This window comes from Oncorhynchus nerka, linkage group LG10, assembly GCF_034236695.1.
Source record: "Oncorhynchus nerka isolate Pitt River linkage group LG10, Oner_Uvic_2.0, whole genome shotgun sequence".
In the NCBI taxonomy this organism is placed as follows: Eukaryota; Metazoa; Chordata; class Actinopteri; order Salmoniformes; family Salmonidae; genus Oncorhynchus; species Oncorhynchus nerka.
The window spans coordinates 12,643,916-12,659,137 of record NC_088405.1 but is presented as its reverse complement, the minus strand read 5'-3'; the positions used below and the strand labels follow the sequence as shown (position 1 = coordinate 12,659,137).

At 48.9% G+C, this 15,222-nt stretch overlaps 1 protein-coding gene across 1 annotated transcript in view; it reads right to left on the bottom strand.

The window, feature by feature from the left end:
- ehbp1 (EH domain binding protein 1) overlaps nt 1-15,222 on the bottom strand; it is a 447,197-nt gene that overhangs the window by 8,327 nt on the left and 423,648 nt on the right. Inside the window, 1 exon segment of the mRNA XM_065022884.1 lies at nt 14,552-14,625. Coding sequence (XP_064878956.1) covers nt 14,552-14,625 — 74 coding nt within the window.

The window sequence follows — 15,222 nt, the reverse complement described above, 5'->3', positions numbered from 1 at the left end:
CATCATATCTGTAGATATACCCAACACCAGGGTAGATAGATACACTAACCCCTAACCCCATCATATCTGTAGATATACCCAACACCAGGGTAGATAGATACACACCCCTAACCCCATCATATCTGTAGATATACCCAACACCAGGGTAGATAGATACAAACCCCTAACCCCATCATATCTGTAGATATACCCAACACCAGGGTAGATAGATACAAACCCCTAACCCCATCATATCTGTAGATATACCCAACACCAGGGTAGATAGATACACACCCCTAACCCCATCATATCTGTAGATATACCCAACACCAGGGTAGATAGATACACACCCCTAACCCCATCATATCTGTAGATATACCCAACACCAGGGTAGATAGATACACACCCCTAACCCCATCATATCTGTAGATATACCAAACACCAGGGTAGATAGATACAAACCCCTAACCCCATCATATCTGTAGATATACCCAACACCAGGGTAGATAGATACACACCCCTAACCCCATCATATCTGTAGATATACCCAACACCAGGGTAGATAGATACACACCCCTAACCCCATCATATCTGTAGATATACCCAACACCAGGGTAGATAGATACACACCCCTAACCCCATCATATCTGTAGATATACCCAACACCAGGGTAGATATATTAATCCCACCATGCTTCTCAGAGTGCTGACATAGGATCAGTTTAGCCTTTTAAATCATAATGAATAAGAGGAGGGTCCTAGATCAGTCCTCCTACTCAGAGAAGCTTTGTGAATATGTGCTACCACAGATAAACTCTCTTGAGGAGAGAACATGTCTCGTATTATAAAAAAAAAAAAAAAAAAAAAAAATATATATATATACTTCAGTCCCATTAATCACACAGTTAGGGCCGGGAAAAAAATACACAAAAAGTTGCATTTTGGGGCCAAACACTGGAGTGAAATGTGCCAGTAGAAATGTCATGTTGCAGTGGGCGGTGTTGGCCCTCTAACAGTTAGTCGTCAGAGAGTTCTACAGCAGGTCATGTTGCAGTGGGCGGTGTTGGCCCTCTAGTCGTCAGAGAGTTCTACAGCAGGTCATGTTGCAGTGGGCGGTGTTGGCCCTCTAGTCGTCAGAGAGTTCTACAGCAGGTCATGTTGCAGTGGGCGGTGTTGGCCCTCTAGTCGTCAGAGAGTTCTACAGCAGGTCATGTTGCAGTGGGCGGTGTTGGCCCTCTAGTCGTCAGAGAGTTCTACAGCAGGTCATGTTGCAGTGGGCGGTGTTGGCCCTCTAGTCGTCAGAGAGTTCTACAGCAGGTCATGTTGCAGTGGGCGGTGTTGGCCCTCTAGTCGTCAGAGAGTTCTACAGCAGGTCATGTTGCAGTGGGCGGTGTTGGCCCTCTAGTCGTCAGAGAGTTCTACAGCAGGTCATGTTGCAGTGGGCGGTGTTGGCCCTCTAGTCGTCAGAGAGTTCTACAGCAGGTCATGTTGCAGTGGGCGGTGTTGGCCCTCTAACAGTTAGTCGTCAGAGAGTTCTACAGCAGGTCATGTGACACCTGGTTCAACACCTTTACATCCATTCATATTTAAACACCTATTGATTTGAGAAGAAAAGGAATGTTGGAGAATGTCAGTCACTAAAATAAGTGCGCTGCATGCTTTATTAAAAAAAAAAAATTTCCCCTCTGGTTCGTCAAGTTGCACCGGCCTGTCATGTGTGTGAGTGAGTGTTTGTGTGTGTGTGGTGTGTGTGTGTGTGTGGGTGTGCGCTCCATGCTGGGCCCAGTGTGTTTGTCCCCCTGTACGGTCTTGCTCTCTCTTCATTGGTCCAGCCACTCTTTGAAGTCGACCACAGAGCGAAATGAGCACAGTCCCATTATCTGACCCGCTACTCTCTCGCTCTCTCTGTTTCTCTCTCTTTCTTTCTCTTCTTCTGACCGGTTCTCTCTCTCAGGCACTAAACTACTCTCCTCTTCAGAGAGGTTGGTCAGTAGTGTTTACCAGGGACTAATACCAATATGCCACACATGGTTTTGATGTTTAAATTAAAGACCAGTGAAATGTCAAAAGGAGAAGACTACTCACTAAACTCACACAATGTGATGGAAAGTTGTCAGCTTCAAATATATACTTTTTACAAATAGAAAAGGTTATTACTCCTTTGCCATACCTCCACTATCCCACAATTGCCCTGCACAAAGGCCTGCCCACAGAGGGGGAAAAGTATCCAAAACGGAGGTATAACAAAAAACATCCCTCCTTTTCTGTCCCACCCTCTCAACTGCTCTCTCTCTCTTTTCTACTTCCTCTCCCCTACTCTATCTACCTCTTCCTCTCTGTTTCCTCTCCCCTACTCTATCTCCCTCCCTCCCTCCCTCCCTCTCCCCTACTCTATCTCCCTACTCTATCTCCCTCCCTTCTGTTTCACTCCCCTCCCTCCCTCCCTCCCTCCCTCCCTCCCTCCCTCCCTCCCTCCCTCCCTCCCTCCCTCCCTCCCTCCCTCTTTTCCCTCCCTCCCTCTTTCCCCTCCCTCCCTCTTTCCCCTCCCTCCCTCTTTTCCCTCCCTCCCTCTTTCCCCTCCTTCTCTCTTTCCCCTTCCTCTCTCTTTCCCCTCCCTCCCTCTTTTCCCTCCCTCTTCCCCCTCCCTCCCTCTTTCCCCTCCCTCTCTCTTTCCCCTCCCCTCTTCTTTACCCAAGAAGCCAAAGTTCCAACCCGCCAGGGGGATGCGGAAGCATGGAGCTGTCAATCAAAGCTGTGGTAGGTCCCGCCCCCCTCATTAGAAAGGTAAACAATAGAGGGACGATGACAGACATGGCCGCGCAAACGAGAGGGTAGAGAACAGGGGTGAGTGTCTGTGTGTGAGAGAAAGTTTGTGTGTGTGTGTGTGTGTGTGTGTATGAGAAAGAGAGTGAGTGTGAGTGAGAGTGCGTGTAACCAGAAACCTGCGGTAAAAATCACCCCGCAGCCACTCATGGAAGTTACCCCCTCCCTACTTCCAACCCCAAAAGAGGGAGGAGTGAGAGAAAGCCAGTGTTCACACACACTCTCTCTCCCTCTCTCTCTCTCTTCTGTTTCACCCCTCTCTCTCGTTTCACCCTCTCCCTCTCTTGTTTCACCCTCTCACCCTCTCTCTCTTTTGTTTCACCCCTCTCTCTCGTTTCACCCTCTCCCTCTCGTTCCACCCTCTCTCGCTCTCGTTTCACCCTCTCTCACTCTTCTGTTTCACCCTCTCTCTCTTGTTTCATCCTCTCTCTCTCTCTTGTTTCACCCTCTCTCTATCTCTCTTGTTTCACCCTCTCTCTCTTGTTTCACCCTCTCTCTCTCTCTCTCTCTCTTGTTTCACCCTCTCCCTCTCTCTTGTTTCACCCTCTCTCTCTCTCTTGTTTCACCCTCTCTCTCTCTTGTTTCTCTCTCTCTCTCTTGTTTCTCTCTCTCTCTCTTGTTTCACCCTCTCTCTCTCTCTTGTTTCACCCTCTCTCTCTCTTGTTTCTCTCTCTCTCTCTTGTTTCACCCTCTCTTTCGCTCGTTTCACCCTCTCTCTTGTCTTACCCTCTCTCCCTCTCTTGTTCACTCTCTCTCTCTTGTTTCACCCTCTATCTCTCTCTTGTTCACTCTCTCTCTCTCTCTCTCTCTTGTTTCACCCTCTATCTCTCTCTTGTTCACTCTCTCTCTCTTGTTTCACTCTCTCTCGCTCTTGTTTCACCCTATCTCTCTCGTTTCACCCTCTCTCGCTCTTCTGTTTCACCCGCTCTCTCGCTCTTCTGTTTCACCCTCTCTCTCTTGTTTCACCCTCTCTCTCTTCTGTTGCACCCTCTCTCGCTCCACCTTCTCTCTCTTGTTTCACCCTCTTTCTCTCTTGTTTCACCCTCTCTCTCTCTCTTGTTCCACCCTCTCTCTCTCTTGTTTCACCCTCTCTCTCTCGCTCTTGTTTCTCTCTCTCTCTCTTGTTTCACCCTCTCTCTCTTCTGTTGCACCCTCTCTCACTCCACCCTCTCTCTCTCTTGTTTCTCTCTCTCTCTCGTTTCACCCTCTCTTTCGCTCTAGTTTCACCCTCTCTCTTGTCTTACCCTCTCTCCCTCTCTTGTTCACTCTCTCTCTCTTGTTTCACCCTCTATCTCTCTCTTGTTCACTCTCTCTCTCTCTCTCTCTCTTGTTTCACCCTCTCTCTCTCTTGTTCACTCTCTCTCTCTCGTTTCACTCTCTCTCGCTCTTGTTTCACCCTCTCTCGCTCTTCTGTTTCACCCTATCTCTCTCGTTTCACCCTCTCTCGCGCTTCTGTTTCACCCGCTCTCTCGCTCTTCTGTTTCACCCTCTCTCTCTTGTTTCACCCTCTCTCTCTTCTGTTGCACCCTCTCTCGCTCTTGTTTCTCTCTCTCTCTCTTGTTTCATCCTCTCTCTCTTCTGTTGCACCCTCTCTCGCTCCACCCTCTCTCTCTTGTTTCTCTCTCTCTCTCTTGTTTCACCCTCTCTCTCTCTCTTGTTTCACCCTCTCTCTCTCTCTTGTTTCACCCTCTCTCTCTCTTGTTTCACCCTCTCTCTCTCTTGTTTCACCCTCTCTCTCTCTCTTGTTTCACCCTCTCTCTCTCTCTTGTTTCATCCTCTCTCTCTCTTGTTTCACCCTCTCTCTCTCTCTTGTTTCACCCTCTCTCTCTCTCTTGTTTCACCCTCTCTCTCTCTCTTGTTTCACCCTCTCTCTCTCTCTTGTTTCACCCTCTCTCTCTCTCTTGTTTCATCCTCTCTCTCTCTCTTGTTTCACCCTCTCTCTCTCTTGTTTCACCCTCTCTCTTGCTCTTCTGTTTTAGCCTCTCTCTCTCGTTTCACCCTCACTCTCTCTCTCTTCTGTTTCACCCTCTCAACGGTAACCATGTGAATCTGCACAAGACACAGAAGAATGCACCGGTTCAAATCCCCATGACCCCCACCCTTCCAATGCTCAATGTATTCAGGAGACCCAAACTGCTCCAAAGACCCCTTTCTCAGAGCAGGACGGGGGGAGAGTGAGTATGTTTGTGTTCTTGGCTTAAAATCTAGGTCCAACACATTTACCAGCACACACATACGCACAAACTAGTATTGGTTAATCCACAGATTGATAAAAACTTTGAGAGACATTTTACAGAGTAGTCAGCGAGTGATGTCTGGGGACGTCTATTGCTTCCACAGATCTCTCTTTAGTTGTGTTCTGTCGTTCGGTGGAATGGCCCCCAAGAGAGAGCTTTGGCCAGGGGCCAACTGGAGTCAGGACACAAAGGCTGAGTCCCAAATGGAAGCCTAATCCTGCCCATAGGGCGCAAATCCAAGGTAGTGCACTATGAAAGGAATAGGGTGTCATTTTGGACATTTGTAGTTACTGTGAAGTTACCTGCACCTTGTCTAGGACTAGTTACAGCTGCTTGACTAGCGGTATAGACAGCACCTTGTCTAGGACTAGTTACAGCTGCTTGACTAGCGGTATAGACACCACCTTGTCTAGGACTAGTTACAGCACCTTGACTAGCGGTATAGACACCACCTTGTCTAGGACTAGTTACAGCTGCTTGACTAGTGGTATAGATAGCACCTCGTCTAGGACTAGTTACAGCTGCTTGACTAGCTGTATAGACAGCACCTTGTCTAGGACTAGTTACAGCTGCTTGACTAGCGGTATAGACAGCACCTTGTCTAGGACTAGTTACAGCTGCTTGACTAGTTGTATAGACAGCACCTCGTCTAGGACTAGTTACAGCTGCTTGACTAGCTGTATAGACAGCACCTTGTCTAGGACTAGTTACAGCTGCTTGACCAGTTGTATAGACAGCACCTCGTCTAGGACTAGTTAAAGCTGCTTGACTAGTGGTATAGACATCACCTCGTCTAGGACTAGTTACAGCTACATGACTAGTGGTATAGACATCACCTTGTCTAGGACTAGTTACAGCTGCTTGACTAGCGGTATAGACAGCACCTTGTCTAGGACTAGTTACAGCTGCTTGACTAGTGGTATAGATAGCACCTCGTCTAGGACTAGTTACAGCTGCTTGACTAGCTGTATAGACAGCACCTTGTCTAGGACTAGTTACAGCTGCTTGACTAGTTGTATAGACAGCACCTCGTCTAGGACTAGTTAAAGCTGCTTGACTAGTGGTATAGACATCACCTCGTCTAGGACTAGTTACAGCTACTTGACTAGTGGTATAGACATCACCTTGTCTAGGACTAGTTACAGCTACTTGACTAGTGGTATAGACATCACCTTGTATAGGACTAGTTACAGCTGCTTGATATACTAGTAGTATATCTATTTTATACAAAGCGTGTGTAAGAGTAGGTGTTTGTGTGTGTGTGTCAATGTGTGTTTGTGTGTGTCAATATGTGTGTGTGTTTTTGTGTGTGTGTGTCATTGTGTTTGTGTGCGTGTGTCATTATCTGTGTGTGTCATTGTGTTTGTGTGTGGGTCAATATGTGTTTTTTGTGTGTGTGTCATTGTGTTTGTGTGTGTGTGTGTGTGCCATCATCTGTGTGCGTGTGTGTGTGTATGTGTTTCATGTATGTGTGTTTTGTGTTTTTGTGTGTGTCATTCATTGTGTTATCATTTGTGTGTGTGTGTTATCATCTGTGTGTGTCATTGTGTGTTATCATCTGTGTGTGTGTCATTGTGTGTTATCATCTGTGTGTGTGTGTGTTATCATCTGTGTGTGTGTGTGTATTGTCACCCAACCCCAAGCTTATCTCCAGTTCCAGTCAACTAGCGATCCTGAAAGAGTTAGCAACATCATCAAAGGGTGCCCGTGTGACAGGATTCACACACACACACACACACACACACACACACACACACACACACACACACACACACTAATGAATCCAGGGCTACAGCACCGCAGCCTTAGACCTGCAACAAAGCCCAAATAGATTTACACATGGGGGGTAGAAGAGGGGAGGGAGAGAGAGAGGGAGGGAGGGAGAGAGAGAGGGAGAGAGGGAGAGAGAGAGAGGGAGAGAGAGAGAGAGAGAGAGAGAGAGAGAGAGAGAGAGAGAGAGAGAGAGAGAGAGAGAGAGAGAGAGAGAGAGAGAGGAGAGGGAGGGAAAAGAGAGAGAGAGAGGGAGAGGGGGGGAGAGGGACAGAGAGGAGGGAGAGAGAGGAGAGGGGGAGAGATGGACAGAGAGAGGGAGAGAGGGGTAGATGGTGAGAGAGAGGGAGAGAGAGAGAGATAGAGAGAGATGGTGAGAGAGAGAGGAGTAGATGGTGAGAGAGGAGAGAGGGGGAGGGAGAGAGAGGGACAGCTGCTTGAGGAGGGAGAGAGAGGGAGAGAGGGGGAGATAGATGGTGAGAGAGAGGGAGAGAGAGAGAGAGAGAGAGAGATAGGGAGAGGGGTAGATGGTGAGAGAGAGGGAGAGAGAGGAGAGAGATGGTGAGAGAGAGAGAGGGGGAGGGAGAGATGGTGAGAGAGGGAGATGATCAGAGAGAGGGGTGGATGGTGAGAGAGAGGAAGAGAGATGGTGAGAGTGAGGGAAAGAGATGGTGAGAGAGAGGGGGAGGGAGGGAGAGAGATGGTGAGAGTTGCAGAGGAGGGGGGATAAACTACTGCATAGGATTACATATTGATTTTCAACATATAAAAAAGCTTATCATATCAAACCGTAACAAGAAAAGTGTGGGACCTGGCTCTGCATAAATCCCTTCAGAGACCAGGAGCAGACACTTCACAACACACACCCTCCGAGCCACGTCACACACTGTGTACGGAGAGGGGAGAGAAAGGTGTGTGTGTGTGTGGTGTGAGTGTTTGTGGTGTAAGTGTGTGTGGTGTGAGTGTGTAAGTGTGTGTGTAAACAGTAAGCAGATAAAGAGAGCACAGTAGATCAATTTGGTTGCAAGGAGATGAGACCGTGGATTACAGATGGTGTTCCTAAGACTGTGTCTGTAAGCACGTTTGTGTGTGTACGTACCATTATGTGTATGTGTGTTTAAAGGTGTGTGTGTGTGTTTGGTGTGAGGGAGATGGGAGCCTGGTATACAGATGGTATTTTCACAGCCTGGCAGCAGACCAGGCAGACACAAGGAGGATCCCCTCTATCACCCAACATGTCTTTAAACATCACCAGGGTCTGTTTTATATACCCTCCCTCTCTCCTTCTCCTCCTCCCTCTCTCCTCTCTCTCTTTTCTTCCCTCCCTCCCTCCTCTAGGTGTTCTCTCTATCACCCAACATGTCTTTAAACACCAGGGTCTGTTTTATATACCCTCTCATTCTCCTCCTCCTTCTACTCCTCCCTCTCTTTCTCCACCTCTCCTTCTCCTCCCTCTCATTCTCCTCCTCCCTCTCATTCTAATCCTCCTTCTCCTTCTACTCCTCCCTCTCTTTCTCCACCTCTCCTTCTCCTCTCTCTCTCCCTCCCTCCTCTAGGTGTTCTGTGATAGGGTCCAGTCCCCTGATCTTTAGGTTCCATTCTGTTCCTGATAAAATCTTCAACTCTACCAACCACTGACAGCTCACAGCTCAATAACAGTATGGATCATAGACTGACAGCTCAATAACAGTATGGATCATAGACTGACAGCTCAATAACAGTATGGATCATAGACTGACAGCTCAATAACAGTATGGATCATAGACTGACAGCTCAATAACAGTATGGATCATAGACTGACAGCTCACAGATCAATAACAGTATGGATCATAGACTGACAGCTCAATAACAGTATGGATCATAGACTGACAGCTCAATAACAGTATGGATCATAGACTGACAGCTCAATAACAGTATGGATCATAGACTGACAGCTCAATAACAGTATGGATCATAGACTGACAGCTCAATAACAGTATGGATCATAGACTGACATCTTACGGCTCAATAACAGTATGGATCATAGACTGACAGATCAATAACAGTATGGATCATAGACTGACAGATCAATAACAGTATGGATCATAGACTGACAGATCAATAACAGTATGGATCATAGACTGACAGCTCAATAACAGTATGGATCATAGACTGACAGCTCAATAACAGTATGGATCATAGACTGACAGATCAATAACAGTATGGATCATAGACTGACAGAGCTCAATAACAGTATGGATCATAGACTGACAGCTCAATAACAGTATGGATCATAGACTGACAGCTCAATAACAGTATGGATCATAGACTGACAGATCAATAACAGTATGGATCATAGACTGACAGCTCACAGCTCAATAACAGTATGGATCATAGACTGACAGCTCAATAACAGTATGGATCATAGACTGACAGCTCAATAACAGTATGGATCATAGACTGACAGATCAATAACAGTATGGATCATAGACTGACAGCTCACGGCTCAATAACAGTATGGATCATAGACTGACAGATCAATAACAGTATGGATCATAGACTGACAGCTCAATAACAGTATGGATCATAGACTGACAGATCAATAACAGTATGGATCATAGACTGACAGCTCAATAACAGTATGGATCATAGACTGACAGATCAATAACAGTATGGATCATAGACTGACAGATCAATAACAGTATGGATCATAGACTGACAGCTCACGGCTCAATAACAGTATGGATCATAGACTGACAGCTCAATAACAGTATGGATCATAGACTGACAGATCAATAACAGTATGGATCATAGACTGACAGCTCAATAACAGTATGGATCATAGACTGACAGCTCACGGCTCAATAACAGTATGGATCATAGACTGACAGATCAATAACAGTATGGATCATAGACTGACAGCTCAATAACAGTATGGATCATAGACTGACAGCTCAATAACAGTATGGATCATAGACTGACAGCTCACGGCTCAATAACAGTATGGATCATAGACTGTATGGAAGCACACATTCTCCCACTATGCTGTGAGGCATCAGAATAAGTGGATACGCTGTTGGCTATCTGTATCACTTTTAATCATGTGTGAGTGTGTGAGAGTGTGTGTGTGTGTGAGAGAGTGTGTGAGTGTGTGAGAGTGTGCATATATCTCTTCAAGTGTGTATATCTGTGTTGTTCACTGGTTTGAGTACTCCAGCGCTAGCGTCTCTCTGTCATCGACTGGCATGGACGTGTGTGTGTGCGCGAGCGTGTGTGTGTGTGTGTGTCTATCTCTGCAAGTCTCTCTGTCATCGGCTGGCCAACCAAATCAGCAATTACCTGCAAGCCACGCCACGCCACGCAGCCCAGCCATCACTCAATGGACCTGGCCAACCACCAAATAACAGCGGACACACACTCTCTTCCCTCACACACTATCTTTCTAGCAGAACTATCTGTGCCTGGCCTGTGAAAGGTAGAGCATGTTGAATATTAAGTAGATCCCCGAGGAAGGAGAAGAGGAGAGAGGAATGGAGAGAGGGCAGGAGGAGAGATTGGAGAGGGTGGAGAGGAGAGATTGGAGAGGGTGGAGAGGAGAAATTGGAGAGGGTGGAGAGGAGAGGGTGGAGAGGAGAGAGTGGAGAGGAGAGATTGGAGAGGGTGGAGAGGAGAGGGTGGAGAGGAGAGGGTGGAGAGGAGAGAGTGGAGAGGAGAGATTGGAGAGGGTGGAGAGGAGAGATTGGAGAGGGTGGAGAGGAGAGATTGGAGAGGGTGGAGAGGAGAGGAGAGAGTGGAGAGGAGAGATTGGAGAGGGTGGAGAGGAGAAATTGGAGAGGGTGGAGAGGAGAGATTGGAGAGGGTGGAGAGGAGAGGGTGGAGAGGAGAGGGTGGAGAGGAGGATAAAGGGCCAGTTGATAAGTCCCACCTCTCCAGGACCATGGTCTAAGGCAGACCTCTCCACCTCTCCAGGACCATGGTCTGGCTTGTCCCACCTCTCCAGGACCATGGTCTGGCTTGTCCCACCTCTCCAGGACCATGGTCTGGCTTGTCCCACCTCTCCAGGACCATGGTCTGGCTTGTCCCACCTCTCCAGGACCATGGTCTGCCTTGTCCCACCTCTCCACCTCTCCAGGACCATGGTCTGCCTTGTCCCACCTCTCCACCTCTCCAGGACCATGGTCTGCCTTGTCCCACCTCTCCAGGACCATGGTCTGCCTTGTCCCACCTCTCCAGGACCATGGTCTGGCTTGTCCCACCTCTCCACCTCTCCAGGACCATGGTCTGGCTTGTCCCACCTCTCCAGGACCATGGTCTGCCTTGTCCCACCTCTCCAGGACCATGGTCTGGCTTGTCCCACCTCTCCAGGACCATGGTCTGGCTTGTCCCACCTCTCCAGGACCATGGTCTGCCTTGTCCCACCTCTCCAGGACCATGGTCTGGCTTGTCCCCCCTCTCCAGGACCATGGTCTGGCTTGTCCCACCTCTCCAGGACCATGGTCTGCCTTGTCCCACCTCTCCAGGACCATGGTCTGGCTTGTCCCACCTCTCCAGGACCATGGTCTGCATTGTCCCACCTCTCCACCTCTCCAGGACCATGGTCTGCCTTGTCCCACCTCTCCAGGACCATGGTCTGCCTTGTCCCACCTCTCCAGGACCATGGTCTGCCTTGTCCCACCTCTCCAGGACCATGGTCTGCCTTGTCCCACCTCTCCAGGACCATGGTCTGGCTTGTCCCACCTCTCCAGGACCATGGTCTGCATTGTCCCACCTCCTCTCCAGGACCATGGTCTGCCTTGTCCCACCTCTCCACCTCTCCAGGACCATGGTCTGCCTTGTCCCACCTCTCCACCTCTCCAGGACCATGGTCTGCCTTGTCCCACCTCTCCACCTCTCCAGGACCATGGTCTGGCTTGTCCCACCTCTCCAGGACCATGGTCTGCCTTGTCCCACCTCTCCAGGACCATGGTCTGCCTTGTCCCACCTCTCCAGGACCATGGTCTGCCTTGTCCCACCTCTCCACCTCTCCAGGACCATGGTCTGCCTTGTCCCACCTCTCCACCTCTCCAGGACCATGGTCCTTGTCCCACCTCTCCAGGACCATGGTCTGCCTTGTCCCACCTCTCCAGGACCATGGTCTGCCTTGTCCCACCTCTCCAGGACCATGGTCTGCCTTGTCCCACCTCTCCAGGACCATGGTCTGCATTGTCCCACCTCTCCACCTCTCATACTCTGCTGCTCATGCACTCAATTCAGGTTTATAGGATGCAAAGGTTTTATAGGATTGCAAAGGATTCATCCTCTCACAGTGCATAGCCTGAAAATGGCCATGAAACTCCTATTGTGCTCTTAGAAAACAACGACTGTATGTTATTGTATCATGACGTTTTATGTCAATTATGTTTTATAGATTACTATGCTTTAATGTTAACATTTGTATTCCTTATCCCCATGTGACCATGTGACCATGTGTTGTGACCATGTGACCACCTGTTGAGACCATGTGACCATGTGCTGTGACCATGTGCTCTGACCACTTGTTGTGACCATGTGATCATGTGACCACGTGTTGTGACCATGTGACCACGTGTTGTGACCATGTGACCACGTGTTGTGACCATGTGACCATGTGACCACGTGTTGTGACCATGTGCTGTGACCATGTGATCATGTGACCATGTGACCATGTGTTGTGACCATGTGACCATGTGCTCTGACCACTTGTTGTGACCATGTGATCATGTGACCACGTGTTGTGACCATGTGACCACGTGTTGTGACCATGTGTTGTGACCATGTGTTGTGACCATGTGACCATGTGTTGTGACCATGTGACCATGTGGAAAATGCACTTAGAACAATGTAATAAAATGTAAAGTTCAGAGCAGCTTTGTCAGGTGTCTTTGTCAGGTGTCTGACTGCATTACCTGTTGCTTCCCTCTCCAAATACAGAAATACAGGCTGGCTGGTGTGTGGCAGACAAGAGCAATCAACCCCTAACCAGGATGTGTTCCTACTCTCTTGCTCCTGTTCAGCTATGCATGTCTGTCTACTCCACAACACGCGCACGCACACACACACGGTGCACACACAAATACACACTCCCCCCTCCTCTCTACACACACCTGCCCAGTCCCTTCCACCAGCTAATTACAATTGATTTAATATGGATCAGGTTGCTTATCAGGTGGGGAAAGAAATTACCATGGCCGATGCAGAGGTGCAGGCAGGTCAACATTGAATGGAGAAATCAATTTGCATTGATTGTCAAAAGGTTCATTTTTCACAAAGAGGACACCGTGAAAGGGATTAAACTTGGGTTTCGGCTCGACAACTTTGATACCACACAATAGTGGTGCTTTTCAGCCGGTACCAGTACACACAACAACCTACCTGGATAACGTAGCTACTAGCTAGCCGGGTTTTAATCCTCCATGTCAGTCAGCAGGGCTAGATATCAAACCAGGGTGCTGATAATGGTATTCAGGCCTAGTATGGGTGTTAGATAGCACTGATCAGACAGCATCAGTCCAGATCTCCTCGCTGAGGAGGCTCCTCCTAGTAACCACCCTAGCAACCTGTGGTTAGGATCCTGACTGGTGAGGCTCCTCCTAGAAACCACCTAGCAACCTGTGGTTAGGATACTGACAGAGGAGGCTCCTCCTAGTAACCACCCTAGCAACCTGTGGTTAGGATCCTGACTGAGGAGGCTCCTCCTAGTAACCACCCTAGCAACCTGTGGTTAGGATACTGACAGAGGAGGATCCTCCTAGTAACCACCTAGCAACCTGTGGTTAGGATCCTGACTGAGGAGGCTCCTCCTAGTAACCTGTGGTTAGGATCCTGACTGCAAGGAAGCACTATTATTCAGAGCAGGAGAGAAATGTGTTGAATCCCAATTTGTAAGTCGCTCTGGATAAGAGCGTCTGCTAAATGACTTAAATGTAAATGTGAATCCAATCTAATGGAATAACAGTGTACCAGTAGATAGCAGTAAAATCACCACCCATAAAGGTACAGGTGATGTATTTGAAGTATTTCTCCCCATTTCCACTTTCCTACTTAAACATACCCTCCCCCCTCTAATCACCCCCCCCCCTCTAATCGTCTCTCCTCCCCCTCTAATCGTCTCTCCCCCTCTCTAATCGTCTCCCCCTTTAATTGCCCCCCACCTCTAATCGTCTCCCCCCTCTAATCGTCTCTCCCCCTCTCTAATCGCCCCCTCATCCCCCTCCCCCTCTAATCTTCCCTCCCCCCTCTAATCGTCTCTCCCCCCTCTCTAATCGTCTCTTCCCTCCCCCCTCTCTAATCGCCCCCTCTCTAATCGCCCCCTCTCTCTCGGCCCCCTCTTTAATAGTCTCCCCCTCTCTTTAATTGTCCCCCCTCTATAATCGTCTCCCCCTCTCTAATCATCCCCCCTCTCTAATTGTCTCCCTCCCCCTCTCTAATAGTCTCCCCCTCCCTCTTTAATTGTCCCCCCTCTCTATAATCGTCTCCCCCTCTCTAATCGCCCCCCCTCTCTCTAATTGTCTCCCCCCCCTCTCTAATCGTCCCCCCCTCTCTAATCCCTTCCCCCCCTCTCTAATCGTCTCCCCCTCTCTAATCGTCCCCCTCTCCCTCCCCCTCCCCTCTCTAATCCCCCCTCTCTAATCGTCTCCCCCTCCCCTCCTAATCGTCCCCCCCTCTCTAATCGTCCCCCCTCAACCCCTGGCCTAACTTCCCCGTCATAAGAGCGTCTTCTAAATGACCGAAGGGTAAATGTCTTACCCTCGATGGCCATCATGGCTCTCAGCTCTCTGTTGAGCAGCTCAAAGCGTCGCTCCAGATCGTGCTCCTTCTCCCTGTGGCAGTAAGTTGGAACAAAGTTCATCAATATGTTAATGACTAAATCATTAAGCACTTAGAAGAAGTCTGCAATAAACATCGATTCAGCCAGTCGGCTGGACCTTCTCCCTTCTCCCCACACATTAATCTACTGCAAATATCTGATACACAAACATACCCCAACCCGGGGCCCTGCCTGGGCTGGTCTGGTAAAACCCTGTGTGTGGGTGAGAGAGGGACAGAGAGAGAGAGAGAGAGGGAGAGAAAGAAATGGAGGGAGGGAAAGAGAAAGAGGGAGGGACAGACAGACAGACAGAAGTAGGGGGAAAGAAAGCGAAGGAGAGAGATGGAGAGACAGGTAGAGAGATGGAGAGACAGGTAGAGAGATGGAGAGACAGGGAAAAGGAGAGGAGAGACAGGTAGAGAGATGGAGAGACAGGGAAAAGGAGAGGAGAGACAGGTAGAGAGATGGAGAGACAGGTAGAGAGATGGAGAGACAGGTAGAGAGATGGAGAGACAGGTAGAGAGATGGAGAGACAGGTAGAGAGATGGAGAGACAGGGAAAAGGAGAGGAGAGACAGGTAGAGAGATGGAGAGACAGGGAAAAGGAGAGG